This window comes from Lactuca saligna, chromosome 8, assembly GCF_052625555.1.
Source record: "Lactuca saligna cultivar CGN05327 chromosome 8, ASM5262555v1, whole genome shotgun sequence".
NCBI lineage: Eukaryota > Viridiplantae > Streptophyta > Magnoliopsida > Asterales > Asteraceae > Lactuca > Lactuca saligna.
Window position 1 is genome coordinate 177519681 of NC_136424.1, and position 21748 is coordinate 177541428.

Below are 21748 nucleotides of genomic sequence, written 5' to 3' on the forward strand. Positions count from 1 at the left end.
GACCCCTCAGGGCAGAAGCTAATCATCTGTGCAGACTCAATGTCGGCAATCCATCGCCTGGCAGCTATGGGGTCCTTCGCCCCATGAAAATCCGGCGCACCACTGCCCCGAAAGTCCTTGAAGGACAGCGTGCGAGATCCCGACTGGCCAGATGCAATGTCACTCCTGAATGCCTGGAGGCGATCCTCCATCATCTCCAATATCCCCTCCTTGATCGACCCGAAGATAATGGGGGTCGACTCAAGGATACCTCTGGTGATCTCTAACGTGATGAACTCGCGCAGCCTCTCATCTACTGGCTCGGAACCTGATCCCAAACTCGATCCCTCTCCTGAACTGCCAACTGCTGGCCTCGGGCGTAGTACCACCATTCTGAAATGCAAAAGAAATAACAATTGTTAGTGATACTGATACCCTTGAAGGAATCACACCCACTACCGGTTCCCTGGTCTTATCTTAGCCTTCCTCGGTTCGGGTACGGATCCTCTGCTTTCAGTAGTACGGGCCCATACTACTTTCCACATCTATCCGTACCTTCCCCAAAGACCGCCTTGACTCAACCATGTCCCTTCCACTACCGCTGATCACTGCTATTCTTATCCTAGGCTTTCCCTAGGAAACCTCCGACTCCTCCCAACCCAGTCCTCAGCTGCTGAAGGCCTCTTGGTGATGCCAATTAACTATTACCTGAATACAATCACATGTGATGAGGCTCGAATAATCCTTCGAGTAAGGGACTCATCTCTACAACGGTTAGGACTCAAACAAGAGCTACGCAATAGAGTCAAATCCAACACTTTGAGATTATTCAACCTTGATCACATGTGACTTTAACGTATTCACCTAACAGTTAACTCCCATCACTTCAAAGCCCAGATAGCACAAAGCAAACAACATTTGGACATAAGGAAAACAATCTCAAGCAACTCTATCCTCGTAGAGAGAACTGAACTAGCATACAATGCTAAACTCGTACTATCAGGAATAACCTAAACAGGCTACCCTACTGCTGTCTACTTAACTCTAGCATGAAACTCTTTCATCTACTGAAGCACATAAAGCAGGGACATAAGGCATCACTCCTAGATCCTTAGTCCTATTCTAGCATGTTGTACTACAGAAACTGATAAACATAAATAAACTTGTATGGGTACATTGGGGAATACTTACTTGAGCTCAGCCGGTCGCGCACATAACACACTTTGTTCTTTCTTAAAACCCCTTTACTTAGTCTTTTAGAAAACATTTTCTCTTTCCAAAATCTTTTAATCCCCTCGATTTGAGTTCAAACACCCCCGAAGGTGTGTCCGAATCCCTCAAACTAGGGCTCTGATACCAACTTGTAACACCCCAAAAATACGAGCCAAAAAAATTTTATTTTTAAATACACATACTTAGCAAAACATTAAAATAAAACATTCACCAAGCATAACATTTCATAAAAGATGTACGTGTTTGGAAACCAGTTATAAAAACATAATAAAGTCAGAGTACAAATCCCCAGGAAGATCTCATAGTGCGGAATACAAAGCGTGTGTGTGATGTGCTGCTACCGCGCGAGCTCCTTCCCCTTCGAAGAAGAGGTACCTGAAACCAAAACTGAAAACTGTAAGCACGAAGCTTAGTGAGTTCCCCCATCATACCGCATACCATACAATCACATATCATACATATTGCCAGGCATTTCTGGGGTGCCCGACCTACCCGGAACGGCCATTCTGGGGCGCCGACCTACCTGTGTCAAGCCATTCTGGGGTGCTGACTTCCCTTCGGTCCTGACGACCGAACCTCGGGGACTATTTCACCCCCTACTGCTACTATCACATATATCATAACATAACATATTATCATACAGATCTGGGGTGCCTGAACTACCCTTTGGTCCTAGCAACTGAACTCGGGGATTGGTCCCCTCCTACTATCTCTATCGCATATAACATAACAAGTGTGACATCCCCAAAATCACGGCCAGAAAAGACCGGTTTGTTTATGCTTTGTTTAAAAATCAGAGTAACATTTTAAATAAAAGTGTTGCGGAATTTGTCCCAAAACAATAATATGATAAAGATTTATCAAAAGCATTTCCATAGAAATGTATTTCATTAAAAGACTCGGGATGTCATGTTCGTACAGATCAAAAGCATAAACAGTACAATACAAGCCTTACTACATTATTTCATATCTACAGGCCTATATCCGTAATCCCTCGTCCAAACATCATATATATGCTCAAGCGCCACTACCTGTAATACATAAAACTGAGTGGGTCAGGCTTGGGAGCCTGGTGAGCACATAGGGTTTTCAACCCACAATAAATAGTTTATTAATTTCATCAATCAACAATAACCCGATTACCCGTTCCCGTTATCCTCACTTTACGTCCCTAAACACCTATCATAAGGGACCTAGCCTAAGGATCATCATCGGGACGGACACTGCTACTAAGGGGATTCCTCAGCAATAAATGTCCTAATAGGCAACCATGTGGGGGATGGAGTACATCTGGTGAGCACACAGTTCAAATAAACACACAGTTCAAATAAACACCTACAGGTTGCGAGCCTGCTAGTGTTCCACTGGACTGTCTAGAATAGTCCGTGGTCGTCATCTATACTCCGCTAGATGACTGGATCATCAATAACATCTATAACGAGGCCTCTCATTATTTTATTTTGTCACACAGCAACTATTACATCTACCCATGTTTTACCCAACACATTTTGTAGATATAAAATACATATACAGTTTAAATCTTTGAAAACATGTATAAAACGTTCATCCAGCATAGATAGCAAGTATTCAGATAATATGCACAAATAACACGTAATTTATATTAAATACTTCATATCTATGTGTAAGTTGAAAGTAAATATGCACTCACCTGAAAAGGTGGTGATTCCGAACTCAGACAGCGCTTCGCTTCTTAAAAAGAATTTTCTTCGACGAAACCTAGTATTATTACTACTAGAGTTTAGTTTATTATTCGTCGAGACTAATTAATAGTCTAGCTATTATTATTATTATTATATAAGCGTCAAAAAAATACTTATATAACCCATAATAATAGCCCAAGTATTTATTATAAGTTCCTAATAACGTTACTATAATTAAATAAAAGCTATATTAAAAATAGCGTAGGCGTAGCTCACTTACAGCGGGTTTTATAGAAAACCGGGCTTTGCTTGGAGCAGCATTCCCGAGCCGAAAAGCTCTTCTTCTCGGAGCCTTCGAGCACTCCGGGGCTTCCGCCTCGTGCTAGGGAGGTTCCCTAGGCTTTTCGGGGAATTTCGGGGCTAGAGAGAGGTTCTAGAGAGATAGAGAGAGTAAAGAGAAGAAAGAATGGGAAAGGTGTGAAGAAAATGAGGGTGGGAGAGGTGGTATTTATAGGGTGAAATGTGGCTGAACTTGGTGCCACATGTCACCATCTGGTGGCAAGCCTTGGGGAGAAAGCAATGGCCAAGATTGTGCCACATCACCCATTTTCGCATAGCACACTTCCGACTTCTAAAATCCGTAACTTTCACATACGACCTCCGTTTTTGACGTTCTTTATATCCACGCGTAGGTAATAATAAGATCTACAACTTTCATTTTGACACCGTCAGCTAATTCTTAACCGATCTTAAATTTAACAGTACAAGGAGATTATACTGTTAAACGTCTGCGTAAAATTAATAACTTCTACATACGGACTCTGTTTTTGTCTGTCTTTTTACCGTTGATTTCCTATTAATGAGATCTTCAACTCTCATTTACGTTGCGTAAGCCAAAAACCGCTCGAACTAAAATTCGAGTTTCAGGTCGTGCACTGCTAAGCCGAATCTTAGAAAAATCATAACTTCTTCATACGAAGTCAGATTTGGGCGTTCTTTTTATCGATGTTCTTAGTTTAACATATTCTACGACTTTTGTTTAGATTGATAAGGCTAAAAAGTCTTCTATCGTAAATTCACTATTTACGTCTCCCGGTGTCGTGCCGGTTTTGCCGTAAAACTTCGGTGGGCCATAACTTCTTCGTTATAGCTCGGATTTCGGCATTCTTTATATGTACGGAAACCTTGAGACATATTCTACAACTTTATGTAGAGATATCGGGATTATCTCACACTTTAATTTTGACGCTCATTTTTATTCTTTATTAATTATACATTTATAATTAAATAATAAACACATAAACACACATAATTCACATAATACTCAAATATTTCATATTTATTACTTCAAAAAGAGTTACAATAGTTGACCTAGACTATTACATTGACAAAAATGCTTAGCCCTGAAAACCCGGGCGTTACAACAAGCCAACATGCAAACATATAATCACATACTGTCAGACGTATTTGGGGCGTCTGACTACCCTTCGGTCCTAACAACCGAACTCTACTACTATCACATATAACATATCATGCTAGCATATAACATATCGGGTAGTAGAAAACCTAGATGATATCACAAAGACAATCATCTATCATACATCTCCTACGGGTGGGCCGGCATTGTGGCCTTAGACCCACCGCTACTGGAAGGTAACTCACCTCAAAGTAGCTGTTGAACTAATCAGAAACTGACTGCCTACAGCTGCTGCTGCTCCGGACGTCCTCTGACTATAAATCCCACAAAACGATCAGTTAAACACTGGTAGATGTTCTTAGGGTAAAATGACCCTTTTACCCTCGACCAGGTCGAAATCCAAGTCAAAGTCAACTTCCAGTTGACTGGACTCGCCGAGTCCTTCCCTTACTAATCTGGTCCCACTCGCCAAGTCCCTCCCCCCACTCACTGAGTTACCCTTAACTCACCACTCGGGACTATGGGGCCGACTTGAGTACCGACTCGCCGAGTTTGAAGAAAAACTCGGCGATCTCCAGGAAATCCTCATAGGACTCGCCGAGTTGTTCATCAAACTCGCCGAGTCTAAGACCATCTTCATAGAACTCGCCGAGTACCACCTTGGGACTCGCCGAGTTCCTCGACCCATTTCCCAAATAGGCCAGATCTGAGACATGCAATGCTTCAAAACCACAGATCTATGGTCCTAGTGCATGTTTACCACGTAAAGTTGCAAACTTTACATGCATGCATGGCCCAATGAGCTCAAACATGCAGTTCCAAGCTCTTTAAGAGGTCCTACACTCAATAGGGACCTCAATCACCTCAACCACAGAGACTTTATGCTACTAGGATATCTTAAAGGTCCAAATCCGAAGTCCTTGCAGAACATTAACCATAAACACATAGAGATTTAGGTTCTTAGGGCTTAAAACCTCTTTTTAGGGACAAGAAAGGGGGTTCAATGAACTAAAGGTCAAGGTAGGAACTTTTCTACCTGAATAGAAGCCCTTCACAAAGTATATTCCGGATCTTCTTCCCTTCTTGCACTCTTCAACCTTCTCCTTCTTCTCCTAAGCTCCAAACCACCTTCAAAATGCTAAAAATCACCCACAAGGACACAAAGGGGGCTAGGGTTTCGTTCTACAGATCTCTGGGAGTGCTAGGGGTTGTGGAGGCTGGGTTAGATCGTTTAAATAGGGTGCAAACACCCGGGTTAGGGTTTTAGTCCATACAGGGTCTACTCGCCGAGTCCTACGACCCTACTCGCCAGTAGCCAGAGTTGAACCCGAGTCCAGACCTGCTTCTACTCGGCGAGTTAGTCCTTCAACTCGCCGAGTCCAAGGTTAAAATGAAATACATAAGGAGAGTTAATAATCAAGAATACATACCAGGAACCAGGTGCTACACTGAGGGCTTAGTGAGCTACCCCCAAAATACCAATACCACATTGACAATACCATATCAGTAAAAATCAATCAATCAACATGCATACTGGGCCATCGGCCCTATTGGTCCGCCCTACAGGGCCTACAGTCTATCTGGGTCTAACCCGAGCCTTCGACATGACAGGTCCGTCACGTAGGCCTACAGTCTCCCCGAACCGCTCATAGGGTGTGTTGGCCTACCGCACAAAGCAGGACCGCCTCAACCAACCAACAAGCACATACTATGTGCACATAACAATCATATACTGGCATATGTAAACATCAAGCATATTTATCACTGGTCATCAATCATAGAACTCTCTCGTAACTAGAGTACCGACCTAGCAGGTCACCAACATACCAATCCTTACGGATCATAAGAGCATAGCATACTACTTACCTTGATTTCGATCTAATAGATCATAACTAGATTTAGCATACATAACAATAACAACTAAAGGGTCGGCCTTGGTGCCGTAGACCCTATCGATATAGTGAGGATAACTCACCTCGCAGATGTCGACTCGGAAAGTAAACTCCAACTTTCGGATCACTTGACACCGGTTCCACCACCCATTATCATAGTACAATATACTCATAAGTACTCAACCTTATAAGGTACTCTATAATCCACTAGTCAACCCCTTGATCAAAGTCAAAGTTCTCAGTCAAGGTAATCAGTCCATGTTGACCTCGACTCGCCGAGTACCCTCGACTACTCGCCGAGTTCCTTGAAGCACATTCCAACTCGCCAAGTCATTAGGGTGACTCGTCGAGTTCCTTCAATTCCCGATCAAACTTTGAGGCCACACGTCTAGTTCCCTCCTTGCAATTCGACGGATACACACGCATACATATCCAGGAGAAAACCCATCCAACTCGCCGAGTTGTTCTTCAACTTATCAAGTCTATGGCAATCGTCATCGGACTTGCCGAGTTGTTCATCCAACTCGTCGAGTTCACAATCATCTTCATGTGACTCGCTGAGTCAACCTTGCGACTCGTCGAGTCCATTCAGTCCTTTTTCCATACAGACTTATTTTGAGCCATGCAGCGACTCCAAACCACAGATCCAAGTTACTAGGGCATGCTTTTCACGTAAAGTTGCAAACTTTACGTGCATGCATGGCTATAAAGTCTCTAAATGCCTATTTTAAGTTCTTAATGGAACTTCATGCTCAAGAGGGACCTTAATCATGACCAACACTAAAACTTTATGCTTCTAGTGTCCAAAGAGGGTCCAGATCCGAAGTTACAACCACAGATCTAGCCCACAGCTTATCTTTCCAACTTATTATCTCACCAAAAACCCTAAACTCAACCAATAGAAGAGATTCACAAGGAAAAAGGCTATGTGGTTACCTCCAGAAGATGATAACTAAGATAAGAGTTGATTCCCACACTCTATTTGCTCCAATCTCCTTCTCCCCCAAGCCTTCTCCCTCCAAAGATCCTCTTTTCAAGCTTCAAACACACAATGGGCACACACACACACACACACGTGTATTAGGGTTTTAAGGGGCTCTCAAAGACTGCAAAGAGGCCAAAGGAGGCTAATGCTTCTTTAAATAGAGGTGCAAACACTGGAATTTAGGGTTTCATCTGCCAACTCCCACTCGCCGAGTCACAATATGGACTCGTCGAGTAGGTCACTTAACACGCGATCCTACCCCGCTGCTACTCGACGAGTAGGTCAACCAACTCGTTGAGTATAGCTTAACCCAGTAAATCTTATTTACACAATACCTGAGAATCGGGGCATTACAGATAGCATTGTCAGCCGTGTTAATAAACTTTGTTTGAAAAGCCGATTCAATCATTCTTGGACTACTTTGTAAGCTTTGTGATCTCGTCCACCCCATTTCACTTCAAATTTATAATATGAAACGCTTAACCTAATTTCTTGGAATTTTTGTTGAAGATTTTGTGACGATCGTTTGAACCGGAATGGAAACGATTTGAGGAGATTTTTCTGCAAGGGTTTATCGTTAATCGTTTGATATTGATAGACTTACCTTTTTTTTTCAATGATCATTGGTTGTTACATAATTATCATTAAACACGTATAAATCACTGTTGAATATGTTTTCATACTAAAATCACAACAGAATACCTATTAGACATGGTTAATTAATCTGAACCCTTAAATAAAAAAATCTAATGGTTGATATTTGTTTTTATGTTCTCACTTTTTATATATATATATATATATATATATATATATATATATATATATATATATATATATATATATAAAAGACGTTCTTATACGTTTATAAAGCCGTATAAGTTTTATACATATAAAAACTTATTTATGCATATAAAAAACTTAATTATAAAAAAAGCATTTATAGAAAAACATATTTATACCTATAAAAAAACGTATTCATAATTTAAGACTGTATTTATATGTATTTATACATTTTAAAAATATGTTTATACCTATTTATGTATTTTAAAGACATATTTTATCTATTTATACATTTTAAAATTCTATTTCATATTTACATTTGTTTTTTAATTAAACAAAAAAAATTGTTTGTTAAACCACTTGTTCTCATACAAAAAATGGTTTACCAAAAAAAAGTTTCTTTCTTTCGTTTCTTGGTTACGACAACAGCAAGAAAAAAAAAAGTATATATTTCTTTCATTTTTTTGTATAAAAATGATAGTAGGGAAAACAAAAAACGTTCTTGTATGTATTATATTTTTGAAAGCTGGTGTTTTTAAACAGAAAAGTTGTTAGCTTAGCGGGCATGAGTTTAGGTTGTTGTTTAGGTGTTCATGTGTTTGAAACATGGCATCCGCATTTCCTCTACCTCTTTTCCCAAAGAAATCAAGTTATCGCCTACGTGGCATGTATAGGATAATACACAATTATGAATCCACTACCTACTAGAAGTATTTACATCAAATATTTACAAATATATATGTTTTTTTAAAAATAATAGTAATATTGTTGTTAAATTTGATATAATAATTCGTATACTAAGTTGATATAATATATTGATTATTTTAAATTATATGATAATATATATTTATTAAAACTGCATAATCTCAATATTTTAATTGTCGTTTACCCGTGGGTTACTTATGACTAAAATTAAATATAATATATGGTTTAATGTTATTTATAGTTGTTGTTATTGTTAATTAATTTTTTTAAATTTATTTGCTTAACGTTTTAATTTCTATCATTATAATTATTTAAAACATCAAACAACTTTTTTTGATTTTAAAGGTAACAATATAATCATTTATATAGAGTTATTTTTAACTATTGTTATTGTAAGTTATTTTAAGCTATTTATTTGAAAACTTTTAACGATTATAAAAATATTTTTAAGGAATATTTTAGTTAAATTCATATTACTATTTAGTTTTTTTTTTGCATTTAGCACTACAATTTATCACTTTTAACTATTCACTTATTTATAATATTATTAGAAACAATTTGAAAAATCATGAGTTTCAAATGTATGTGGTGAAAGAAACATGCTTCTTTTATCGGTCCAAATTAATCAAATTCGGACCGATTGAACTCAATATACCCAACTACATATCAGTTTTTCAACTGAAACTCGGTTTAAACCTGAAAAAATATGGTTTAAAACCATTTTCCGAATTCTAAAACTTAACTGAACAGTTGCCAATAAAGATAATCTCATCAAAGAATACCCTCAACATCCTAAAAAGGTAGGCATAAGAAAGTTTTTATGGTTTGGTCCCTTGAAACATTTCACAAGCTTTCCTATTTATAGAAGAGGAAAGGTTCTCTTATTTACTCCCACCATCGATGTAGGATGAAAACATTGTAATAAAACACACTTTCTTGTTTATAAAACATTATTTAACTTATTTAATAAAACACAATTTCTCTTGTTTACCCTTTCTTGATTGTTCAATAATTCTATTTTTCTATAATCTCGTAAGTTCTTATCCAAAAAAGTAAGTTTTTATTGAATAACTTTTTGTTAAATTCTAAAATCATAAATTCAGTTACGTACTTAATATTGAAAGTTTGTTTATATGTATTTTCATGATTCAAAAGTTCATTATAAAATGAATTTATTTATAAAATATAATCGAGTATATATTTTGTGGTTTTGAATCAAAGTGATTTTTCAAATAGTTATAACTTAATGTTTAGGTAGATGTTTTTTTTTTTATATTTATATAACATTATGTAACTTATCTATAATATCATTGGAATCAATTTGAAAAATCATGGGAGTATCAAATGTATCTAGTCAAAGGAAAATGTTTAATTTATTGGTCCAAATTGATCAAACTCGCACCGATTCAACTAAATATACCAAGCTACATAACTTTTTTTCTAATGAAACCCGGTTTGTATATATTTCGTGCTTTTGAATCAAAGTGATTTTTCAAACAGTTATAATTTTAGGTTTAGGTAGATGTTTTTTTTTTTTTATATTTATATAACATTATGTAAATTATTTATAATATTATTAGAAATAATTTGGAAAATCATGGGAGTTTCAAATGTATGTGGTGAAAGGAAAATGATTCCTTTATCGGTTTAAATTGATCCAACTTCAATTCAACTCAATATACCCAACTACATAATTTTTCTTTCTACTTAAACATAGTTTAAACCTTAAAAAATACGGTTCAAAACTATTTTTGGAATTCTAAAACTTATCTGGACACTTGTCAATATAGACAATCTCACCAAATATTATCATCAAAATCCTACAAAGGTAGGCATAAAGAAGTTCTCATGGTTTGATCCCTTTGAAACATTTTACAACATTTCATATTTATAGAAGATGATAAGTTATCTTGTTTACACTCACCATCGATGCGGGATGAATACATTGTAATAAAACACACTTTTTTGTATATAGAGCATTACATAACTTATTTATAATATTATTGTAAAGAAATTGAAAAGTCATGTGAGTTTCAAATGAATGTGGTGAAAGAAAAAAATGCTCCTTTTATAAGTATACTAGGCGAATCCCCCCGCGTTGCGCGAGAATAGAATTATATAGTTAAAATAATAACTTTTACCAAATTATTATTTAATTTTTCTACTTTAAAACAAAATGTTAGTAGTAAAGCAAACATATAATTAACATATTATTTTATTAAACATTATAGTTTAATTTTTAAGTCATTGTGATATATACAATTATTTGATAATTTTATAAACCGTTTAAAATTGTGTGAATTATATATCAAATGAATGATAATATAACGGGTAACAAAACGAATGAACAAAAATATGAACTGCAACTTTTAGTAACATAAAAATAGAAAAACAACTATTATAACATTTATATTAACTCTTCATATTTAAATCACAAATCTCTTTAAATACATTATTGTTTTTAATGAGCAAAACTTTACAACCTTATAAAAGAAAGGAAAATAAAAAGTTATTAGTGATTACTAATTAATAATCATAAGTTAAAAACTCTTGATTTGTAATTAATAAATATATATAAATTAGAAAACTCTTGAGTTGTAGTGTGAATTTCAAATGAATGCGGTACTTGGAAATGTATATTTATTATTATTATTATTATTATTATTATTATTATTATTATTATTATTATTATTATTATTATTATTATTATTATTATTATTATTATTATATTCTTCTAAATAATTGGTTTTAATGCATCATTTTAATCCCTTCAATTATTAAACATAAAGATATTTAATTATAAATTTATAACATACATATGTGCATATACATGTTAAACAAATCAAATATATATATATATATATATATATATATATATATATATATATATATATATATATATATATATATATTCGTAAATGTCAGATGTAATTTTTGTCGTAGTAATATGGATAAATTAGTTTAATGTGAAGAACATATAATGATAAGTCTATCATAATTACATATCAAATGTTCAAAATTATGTTATCTTTTAAATATCGTTTTTTAAATATATTGTGTAGGATAACCCAACAAAAAAATAATATAAAATAAACATAATCAAAATAGAAAATCTACAATCAAATAAATAAGAGCATTAGGTGGTTGGATATATAAATAAAGATGTTACATAAACATACATTTAAATCAAAAGAAAAAACTAATATTCGTCAACTTTGCTCAAACAAAAAAACATATATCCATTTTATGAATCTTCTTTCTTCATTTAACACCATTCAACCATAAAAACTTGATGACAATTCTTCACTAACCTGCAATCAAAATATTTTTCTTGAAAAAGAAGCGGCAGAAAGATATTCCAAGCAAAATATTGATGTTTGGAGAGTCATATTCAAGATTAAGTAATACACACAAATCACATATAAAGATTAAATAAGAAACTGAATTTAAAGAATGAATAGAAAAGTTTCATTTGTTTTGGTTGAAAGAAAAAAATCATATTACAATTACCATCGATGCGACATAACCCATTTCTTCAAATTATCATATTTGGATCATTAATGCTTCAACTATATGAAAACTTTTGAATCACAGTATGGTCAAATCCTTCTTACATATAAGATTTTATATAACACAAAAGACACAAAAGATTAGCATTTTTTATAGTAAACTTTTCACTAAATGTTAATTAAACATAATATAAGTTATAAAACTTTTGAGTGTTAAATCATAATTAAGAAAACTTTTGTGTTGCATTAGTTAAAAAATGAGGGTTTCAAATGAATGTGATTTGAGAAAGTTAAAAAAAGGAGTTTCAAATGCATGAGATTCAAGAAAAAATGCTAGCTTTATAAGTATGGATGATATATATATATATATATATATATATATATATATATATATATATATATATATATATATATATATATATATATATATATATACATACATACTAGTAGCGTACCCGCGTGATGCGGCGACGTCGGTTTATTTCATTCTGGCGATTAGTTTCCGAACGAAAATTAGTATCCTTTCGGCGGTTGTCAAATTGTTTTCTTTCGGCTTGTTTCATTCCAACGATTTATTCCTTTCGTCGATCAGTTGTCTCTAGACGGACAACAAATACTAATTTTCGTCTATTACTATTTATCTAGTAGCGAACATCGATTAGTTTCATTTAACGAATAATGTTAAGATTGCGATCTAATGGTGGATCTACGACGGCTCTCTAGTATCAATTTTCCAATGGGGGCGTCAACTGTTGTCAAGGTGGCGGTTTGAGAAAACTTACGACGGCGATTGCTACGGTTTCAAATAGTTCAACAAAAAAACGTAACAAAAGCAAATAATATGGACCAAGCGCATAACAAAAATAAACAATAAGAACTTTCAGAGGTAGAAAAATAAGTTAGAGACCAAACATGTAAATTACTCCAAACCATAAGTACCATTCGTGTAACTTACTCAATATATTTTATGGTTGTTGTTTTGTCCTAAAAATAAAAGTGTATTGTGCTTTTTTGGGATAAATATTAAAAAATATATACATGTTTTAGATTAAAATTGATATGTTATTTTTATCTAAAAATAAAACTAAAAATAGAAATAAATTGTTTTTAATTTAGATTACAAATACTATATATATATATATATATATATATATATATATATATATATATATATATATATATATATATATATATATATATATATATATATATATATATATATATAAACACTATGTATATTAAGTCTTTTAAAATTACAGTCATTCATAAAAATTTTGTATTATAAAAACATTTTTTTAGTATTAAGATCTTAAAAGAATAATTTTTTGTCAAAAAAATAATAATGATTTTTAAAAATAATTTATTTGGATTTAAGCGTTTATTTGTAGTTTATATATAAGAAATTAAAGAAACTTTACACAAAGGAAAAGAAAATAAAATAGGAATAGGATAGGGAGGTAAGAAGATAGAAAATAATGAGCACTCTTTATTTTTTTGCTTAGGGGGTGTTTGGGATTGTGGTTTAAAAGTGCTTACTTGCTTATTGGTTTTTTGAAAAGTTAATAAGCTAAAAAAAGTGTTTGGTAAACTCAAAAGCACTTTTCAAAATGGCTTTTCCATAAGTTTCAATAAGCACTTTTAATAAGTATGGAAAACGTGGCTTTTTGAAACTGCTTATGGCTTTTCAGCCAAAATAACTTCAAAAAGCACTTTTTAAGCCAAACACTTTTTAACTTATTGACTTATTGACTTTTTCACTGTAAAAGCTTATCCAAACACTTTTTAAAAAACTCTTTTTACCACCACTATAAGCAAATAAACACTTTTATCTAAAAACACTTCTCTAGTTAAAAAAGCACTCCCAAACACCCTCTTAGTGACACACTCAAACGTCTTATCTTCATTAACTTTTTTTAGAGTAAATTACTGAAATCGTCCCTATAGTTTGGTTAAAACTGCACGTTTAGTTCCTAACTTTTATTTTGCACTCGGATCGTCCATGTGGTTTGATTTTGTTGCTTTTTTCGTGCCTTACATACATAAAGTTAGGGACCAAATATGCAATTTTGACCAAACCACAGAGATGAAAAATGCAACAAAATCAAACCATAGGGACGATCTGAGTGCAAAATAAAAGTTAGAGACCAACTATGCAATTTTAACCAAACCACAGGGATGATTTCAGTAATTTACTATTTTTTTAATATTTGAAAAAAATTAATTATTATTTATATGATATTTTAATAAATATAAAAATTATAAAAAAAAATTATGTATATCATAATCATCTGTAATATGACTATAGCAACATAAATATATCAAATAGACAACCTTAGTAATATTTTATGTACGTGACAATGAAAACCATTCAAAACATTTACAATATTAGATATCTTGATTTAATATATTTAATAATCTCGAAAAAAAAAAATACTTATATCATATTTTTTTATTAATAACTTGATGACAATAAAAGTTCTAACATAATATATTTATATACAAACTTTATTTTATATAACACCTTTTAGTATTTTATAAAACTAATATTTTTAAGGTGTTTAACCACAATTACTTCTAAAAATTGATCTTTTATGAAATTCATTCTTTTTTGTTTAAGTCGTACATTAATAACCATACAAATTGAACATGTAAATTAAATCCAAGAAATCTTATTCGCACAAAACTTTAGGATTGTTTTTACAATCACGTCAAATTTATTACTCATTAAACTTATTTTCTCATTTTTGTTGTAAGTTCCTATACACCATGTATCTCCACAAATTAGTATTTTTTTTAACGGCAAATAAATATATATAGTCCTCTCTTATGTATATTGAGTTTTATTGATTATATGAAATTTTTATATGTATTCAAAAAGAATAATAAAACCACCATTATAAATTAATCTTCATGAATCTAATGTGTTTGAAAGATATAGAAATGTATTTACGTCTTTTTATGTCAGAAACCCTAAGACCATAAGGTGTGGATAACTAGATGCAATACCATTTTGGTGCCACATCACATGCCACATCATCAATGGTATTATAACACCAAGTGAGGAAATGGGCAACATGTTATATCTTGTTATGACACCAACTTTTTTTTTCATTTTATAATTTATTTTATTTATTTCGATTTTTTTTTTTAAATTTAGACAAGTATTTTTTAAATTAAAAATAAATAAAACATAATGTTTAAAAAGTATAAAAAACAATTAAAATTTTCTAAAAATTAAAATTAACATAAAGACTAAATTAAACATAATATCAAAAACAAAAACAAAAAAAAGAAATAACATCTAAATTCAAAAAAAAAAAAAAAATACAACGCTATTCGTTATCGTTATTGTTACCATAGAAGATATGATCCGCCAAATCCTCTCAAAGTTGTCTGTGTTTATTTGCGTCCTGAATGTCAACAACGCGATGCAAATAATCTGCTGTTCCTGGTTGAAACTGAACGTGTCTAGGCTCCGTTGGGATATAGTGTGCAATATTTCGCCCTTTATCTTCTACTACCATGTTATGCATTATGATACACGCATACATGATATATCGTAAAGTTTCTAAATCCAATGGTCGTGCTGCATGTTCGGCTATATGCCACTTCGCCTTCAGCACCCCAAAAGCACGTTCTACATCCTTATGTGCTCCTTCTTGTCTTCTCTTAAAAAAATTGTCTCGTTCTTCAACCGGGTGGCGGAATGCCTTCACGAATGTGGAATACTGAGGATATATTCTATCTGTAAGGTAATACCCATATTTGTATTCATTTCCATTCACCGTGAAAGGAGCATCCGAGGCTTTTCCATTCAAAAGATCGTCGAATATTGGCGACTGATCAAGAACGTTGACGTCGTTGTTGGAACCCGCAACCCCAAAAAACGCATGCCAAATTCATAAATCTTGAGAAGCGACAGCCTTTAACACCAAAGAAGGTGATCCGTGATGACCACTTGCGTATTGCCCTTTCCATGCTACCAGACAATTTTTCCATTTCCAATGTGTGCAATCAATGCTTCCGATCATTCCGGGAAACCCATGGCGTTCTTCATGCGCCGCATACAATTCTTGCAAATCATGCAACGAAGGTTTCCGCAAATACATGTCACCAAAAGTTTCAACAACACCCCTTGACAATGTATACAAACTCTCTCTTGCGGTTCTTTCGGACATTCTCATATAGTCGTCCATGGTGTCGGGTGACTCCCCCATAGCCATCAAACGAATTGTCGCATCACATTTCTGCAACGTTGTAAACCCACGTCTACCTCTAGCATCATATCTTAATTGAAAATTTTCGTACCTAAACATAAATTAACTACAGTTTAAAAATATATTGCATATGTTGTAAAATTAAAGAAACATGTAGTAAATTTTCATTTATTTTGTATAAAAATAAAGTAAAGAAATGATACCGGCTTTCCAAGGCGTTGGCGATTCGTAAAAACACATTCTTACTCAAACGAAATCTTCTTTTGAAGTCCTTCGCCCCATATACACAATTATCCTCAAAGTAATCGCGATATAGATGTTCGTGTCCTTCCTCGCGATTTCTGTTTAACATCGCACGTCTTGTTAGTAGTGGGGCTGGGTCTGGTTGTAGCAAGTCGGTAGTGTAATAATGATACATCATCCTAAAGAAAATATCGTCATCTGAATCATCGGACGAGTCGAAAGGATCCATATTTTTTTTTTTTTTTGAAGATAATTGAAAGTATGTAGAGAAGAAAAGAGAAAGTGTGAAAATTAAAAAAAAAGTAAGAGGTATTTATAGGATAATAAATTGGTTTTTTTAATAATTAATTTTTTTTAAAACCGTTGCATTAAACGGTCAAAATATATCCGTTTCTTCCCGTCGCAACGCCAACGAGATGCCACCTCAATGAGTTGCAACGAGCAGGGGGGGGTGTTCCCCCCGTTATGCAGCCGTTGCGCACGTTCCACGTCGGATACGTTGAATCTCGTTGGTCCCATACCGAGCGCTCTAAAAGTTATGGTAAAGTCTTTTATGTAGTCTATGTAGTTTTTCACTTTGCTTATAGCTATACGTAGGATTGCTTTTGTACAGGCATGTTTTAAAATCTTATCACAATCTTCTTTGAAAAAATATATAAATCAACCAATTATATATTATCCTATATTTCATTTTTTTACTTAAATTTGGATATAGAAAATGACATCACATTTTAAGTGGCTTTTTATTATATCATTTTCCTCTAAATTTCAATTTCATTTTACCTTTCCCATATTTGATCCGATTATGAAAAAAAATAAAAGAATCAAAATTGTTAGTATGTTTTGTTTTTGTTTTTACAACTATTTAATCTACGAAGGAGAGGTGGCTAATAGTGCCCACATTACATACAAACATTCAAAACACACATACAAAAATACCTAGAAGATTTAGAATTACCCATGAACTTTACGTATATATACAAGCTATATACACATACAAATATTTAGACTAAATATGCAACAATTGAATACATAAAGTATTTAATTTTATTTATAAATAAAATGGTATCTAACGATATTTTGTTGGTTCAAATGATTCTACATAAAACTACAACATTTATTTATTCAACTCCTCAAGTACTATCAAACCTGAAATACCAAAAAATGCAGAAAAAATTATGATCGAAACCTGAATAAACAAACCAAATCAAACTCAATAGATAGTAATAAACTTCAAATATCTACAAAATACAAAGAAACGATAATATTTGTACCTAAGGATTAGCATTAAAACTTTGGGTGACCTTTCAACTTTGGGTCTATAAGATCTGTAAAGAAAAAAACAAAAAATAGAAAGGAAATATTAGGATCTGGAACAAAAAAAAAAAAAAACCCGTATATTTTCATGTTGGAAAACCCCAAAATCAAACATCATTATCGTTCATGTTTACATTGGTGTACCAGATCTTTTTACATATGAGAGTTAGCTTCAAACATACCAGATCTATACACAAACTCAGGGAGAATGACGACAGTGGAAGAATGATGTGGTGAGAAAGGAGAGAAAAAACCCTATGAATCTGAAAAAGATGATGAAGGTTTAACCGAGTGACATCTTTTTTATAGTGTGTTTTTCATAAGAGTGTTTATTGTGCCTTATCTTTGATTGGTTAGTTTTTTTTTTATCATGGACCACTCTCAATTTAAGCACCGTATATCACAAATTCAATGGCCAATAATCATTCTCCTTGTTTTTAAGACAATTGTCTTAAAAATAAGATAACCCACCAACATGTATACATTATAAAGTAAAAGTGTATATATATATATATATATATATATATATATATATATATATATATATATATATATATATATATATATATATATATATATATATATATATATATATATATGAATTGGTTGGTACGATATTACTATGATATTCAAATTTTGTATCATTACAATACCAAAATTGTTCAATTGGTATGATACTACTAACCAAATATGCATGTTGACTATCAAATATATTAGCTACCAACTTTTTTGACTAAGTTGGTAACGTGTTAGATGGTTTTCCATGATACAATTTTAACAACCATAACTATGACCTATTTTATTATAAGAGATCAATTTATAGTGTTCTTCAAGTGGTTTTTTATTTTTTTCTTTCTATTTTGGGTTTTTCACTTTATGTAGTTGTGTTCCTGTGGTTGTTCTATTGGGCTTTCCCACGTTAATAGTTGATCTATTTTATAGCATTTCCATCTGTTGAAACTTTTCTAACCAGAAACCGCGACGAAAACAAATCCCATAAGACCCATGTAGAAGAGTGAGAAATTTCTTTTAAGATGCATAATTAAGTTCTTGAAGAACACGATTGCCAAGTAGATTTCTAGAGATGGGATAGAAGACTTGTAGTTTCAGTCTTTCAGAAGGGTTCGCGGCAGCATGCATAGAAGATTACCATGTGCTGCGAAAGGACGAGCCTTACGTGGCTTTGCTCATCAAGATATATGCTACTTTTCAGCATATTAAATTGTAAATAAATCTTTAATAGAAATAAATCTAAAATTATGATAAATTGCCTCCTACTTTTTATTTCTACAATTATTCCTACCCACTAAAATTATGACAAATCACCATTCAATTTAATTGTATTTGATATATTCCTAATATAGTCTTAATGATTTAGTTTAAAAAATATGAAAAGATGACACTTGTCATAATTTTATTAGGTAAGAACATTTGTAGGCATAAAAAGTAGGAATCAATTTAATTTTTCAAAATAAAAATAAACAAACGCGTATAGCTCGGATAGAATGCTAATCATTGGAGCAAGCAATTATACGTGGAAGGTATCTTTATCCTCACACATCAAAATTAGCAAAAATAATTAAAAAAGTTGGTTCATATATACTTCCTCGGTTCCTCCGTCATGGGAACAAATTCCCTATATATTTTTTAATTAACTGAAACTAATTAGTCCTTTTTCAAGCTTACAAGGAGGCTTCCTTGTAAAAGATGAGATTCAAGTTTTGGCAGATCCAACGATAGATTATAAAATAATTATCTCTATATAACTGAAAATGAATACATAAGACGGTGCCTAATGCTTGACGAAATTCAACAATTTCATTTTACTAAGATAAAACTGAAAAATAAAATCACAAATTAAGAATGTTGCACAAGTGAAAATCTGGTATTCTATTAAAGAAACATATACCAAAAGTTCATCATAGATCCTACATTGGTACTCGATTTGCAATTGCCGACTTCATGTCATGTCATGCAACTCGGTGTGGAGAGCAATTGGAAATGAGCGACATCTTACGTACCGACTATAAATCATATGAAATATCGCATAAAATTTCGAGACATAAATTAGTCTTATCAGTTTTCTTGTTTCTGGTTATTGGTAATTTGAAGGTACGTACTTTCAGCCATCTTTGTCTTTTTGCCGTAGTATGGAGATATGTAATCTTTGTTTCCGTTGGTTGTCAATTAGGTTTACACTTGTATATGCCACCCCGTATATGATTTAGTTAGTATTCACTATTCAGGGTATTGATATATTTGATGATTATGCAACCTCATGACATCTTGATTTTCATCATCGCACCAAGTGGTCATACTTTCATTGGTATTTACAGATCGATTTCAGGGTTAGTGTAGCGACATGCCATGTGTTATGGAGGCCTGACTCTGACATTGTGAGAGGCCTTGTGCAAAAACTAAGTGAGATCCTATAAAAAATTTCTTGTAAATATTATTAATTACATTTGTTACCATTAATTCAAAACATAAAATTGCTCAAAACTATAAAACTGTTATAAACAACTTTTCAAAAAAAAAAAAATCTCATAAATTCACCATCACAGAATAATATCTTCACTCATTAGTAATCAAATAGAATTGTAAAACTGTTATAAACAACTTTTCAAAAAAAAAAACGCATTCTTATTTTCTAAACATCAACCTTCTAGCATTTTTAGAAGAAAATTAATCTATGAGACTTTCATAATCAATATTCTCAAGAAACTCGTTCTCAATTGAAATCAATGCCAAAACGTTTAATCTCTCTTGAGACATGGTCGAGCGCAGATAAGATTTTAAAAGCTTTAGTGCTGAAATGTTTCTTTCTGCTGATGTGACTGTAATAGGAACATTCAATAATATTCTGTATGCTAGATAAGAAACTGGATAAATGTTCATCATTGTCAAATTTAGTATTCCGTTAGCTGTATTGTGTTCAACCGGTAAATGTTTTTGTTACAACTCCAGTTCGTTGAATAAATCATGAATATCAATGTCTGAGATATGACCATTTTCTAGCCTCATTTTCAGATTTTTGCAACATGACTTTAACTCGCTAGTATTGATTGACATTAACTTTTCTGCTCTGAATAATAAACACAAAATGTTTTCACATAGTTTGTATTGTTCAAATCTTTGCTCCAATGAATCAATAGCTTGCTCAACTATGTACACTAAATATTAAATCCTAAATAACTCTTGAGGTGAAAATTCCTGTACCAACTCTGATGACCCAACGTCATTCTCATCAACATGTCTTTCTTTTTAGCAACTTTTTTTTTTCTCAACAAACACTGGATCAATTTCCAATCTCTATGATGTTTCTCACCGTTTGGTAAGTACTTATTGTAAAAATCCGCACGAAAACATTTGTTTCTTTCATCTTTACGACCTTTGCCTGTTAATATATCTCTTATAGGACCATTTTTCACTAGTAAATCTCCCCATTTAGTATCAAGGGTGTTCCAGTTTCTAGGATCATAACTGTTCACCAGAGTATCTTCTTTGTGATCACCATTGTCATTGTCGTTCAAATTGTTTATGTCTTCATCCACACAAGGCATATTTTCTAGCACTTGCAGTTCAACTTCTTCTTCTCTAGGTTCTTCCACAACATCATGAAGTTCTTCTCTAGGTTCTTCTGCAATTTCATGAATCTCATGCATATTTTCTGTCAAATACAATTCGGCTTATTCTTTTTCTTTATGTTCCCACAACCGATTCTTCATTGCGATGATATTCCAACACTTTTTTGATAATAAATGTATCCATAGATCCTCTTTGACTATCAATAAATTGTGCTTCTTTCTG

At 32.8% G+C, this 21748-nt stretch overlaps 1 protein-coding gene across 1 annotated transcript; it reads right to left on the reverse strand.

Moving 5' to 3' along the window:
* Window positions 1-15544: 15544 nt before the first annotated feature.
* LOC145010339 (uncharacterized) lies at window positions 15545-16730 on the reverse strand. The gene is made up of 3 exons (XM_078968895.1): window positions 16582-16730; window positions 16094-16469; window positions 15545-16000 (listed from the first exon to the last, which is right to left on the reverse strand). Exons 1-3 carry the CDS (start codon window positions 16728-16730, stop codon window positions 15545-15547), a joined length of 981 nt encoding a protein of 326 aa, XP_078825021.1.
* Between the last annotated feature and the right edge of the window lie 5018 nt (window positions 16731-21748).

What these genes read in the sequence shown, in the direction of transcription:
- LOC145010339 (XM_078968895.1), bottom strand. Translation starts at nt 16,730, where the DNA reads ATGTTAAACAGAAATCGCGAGGAAGGACACGAACATCTATATCGCGAT. An exon ending in GCCAACGCCTTGGAAAGCCG is followed by an intron (nt 16,470 to 16,581) that starts GTATCATTTCTT and finishes ATTTATGTTTAG; the next exon opens with GTACGAAAATTTTCAATTAA. An exon ending in ATCACGGATCACCTTCTTTG is followed by an intron (nt 16,001 to 16,093) that starts GTGTTAAAGGCT and finishes GTTCTTGATCAG; the next exon opens with TCGCCAATATTCGACGATCT.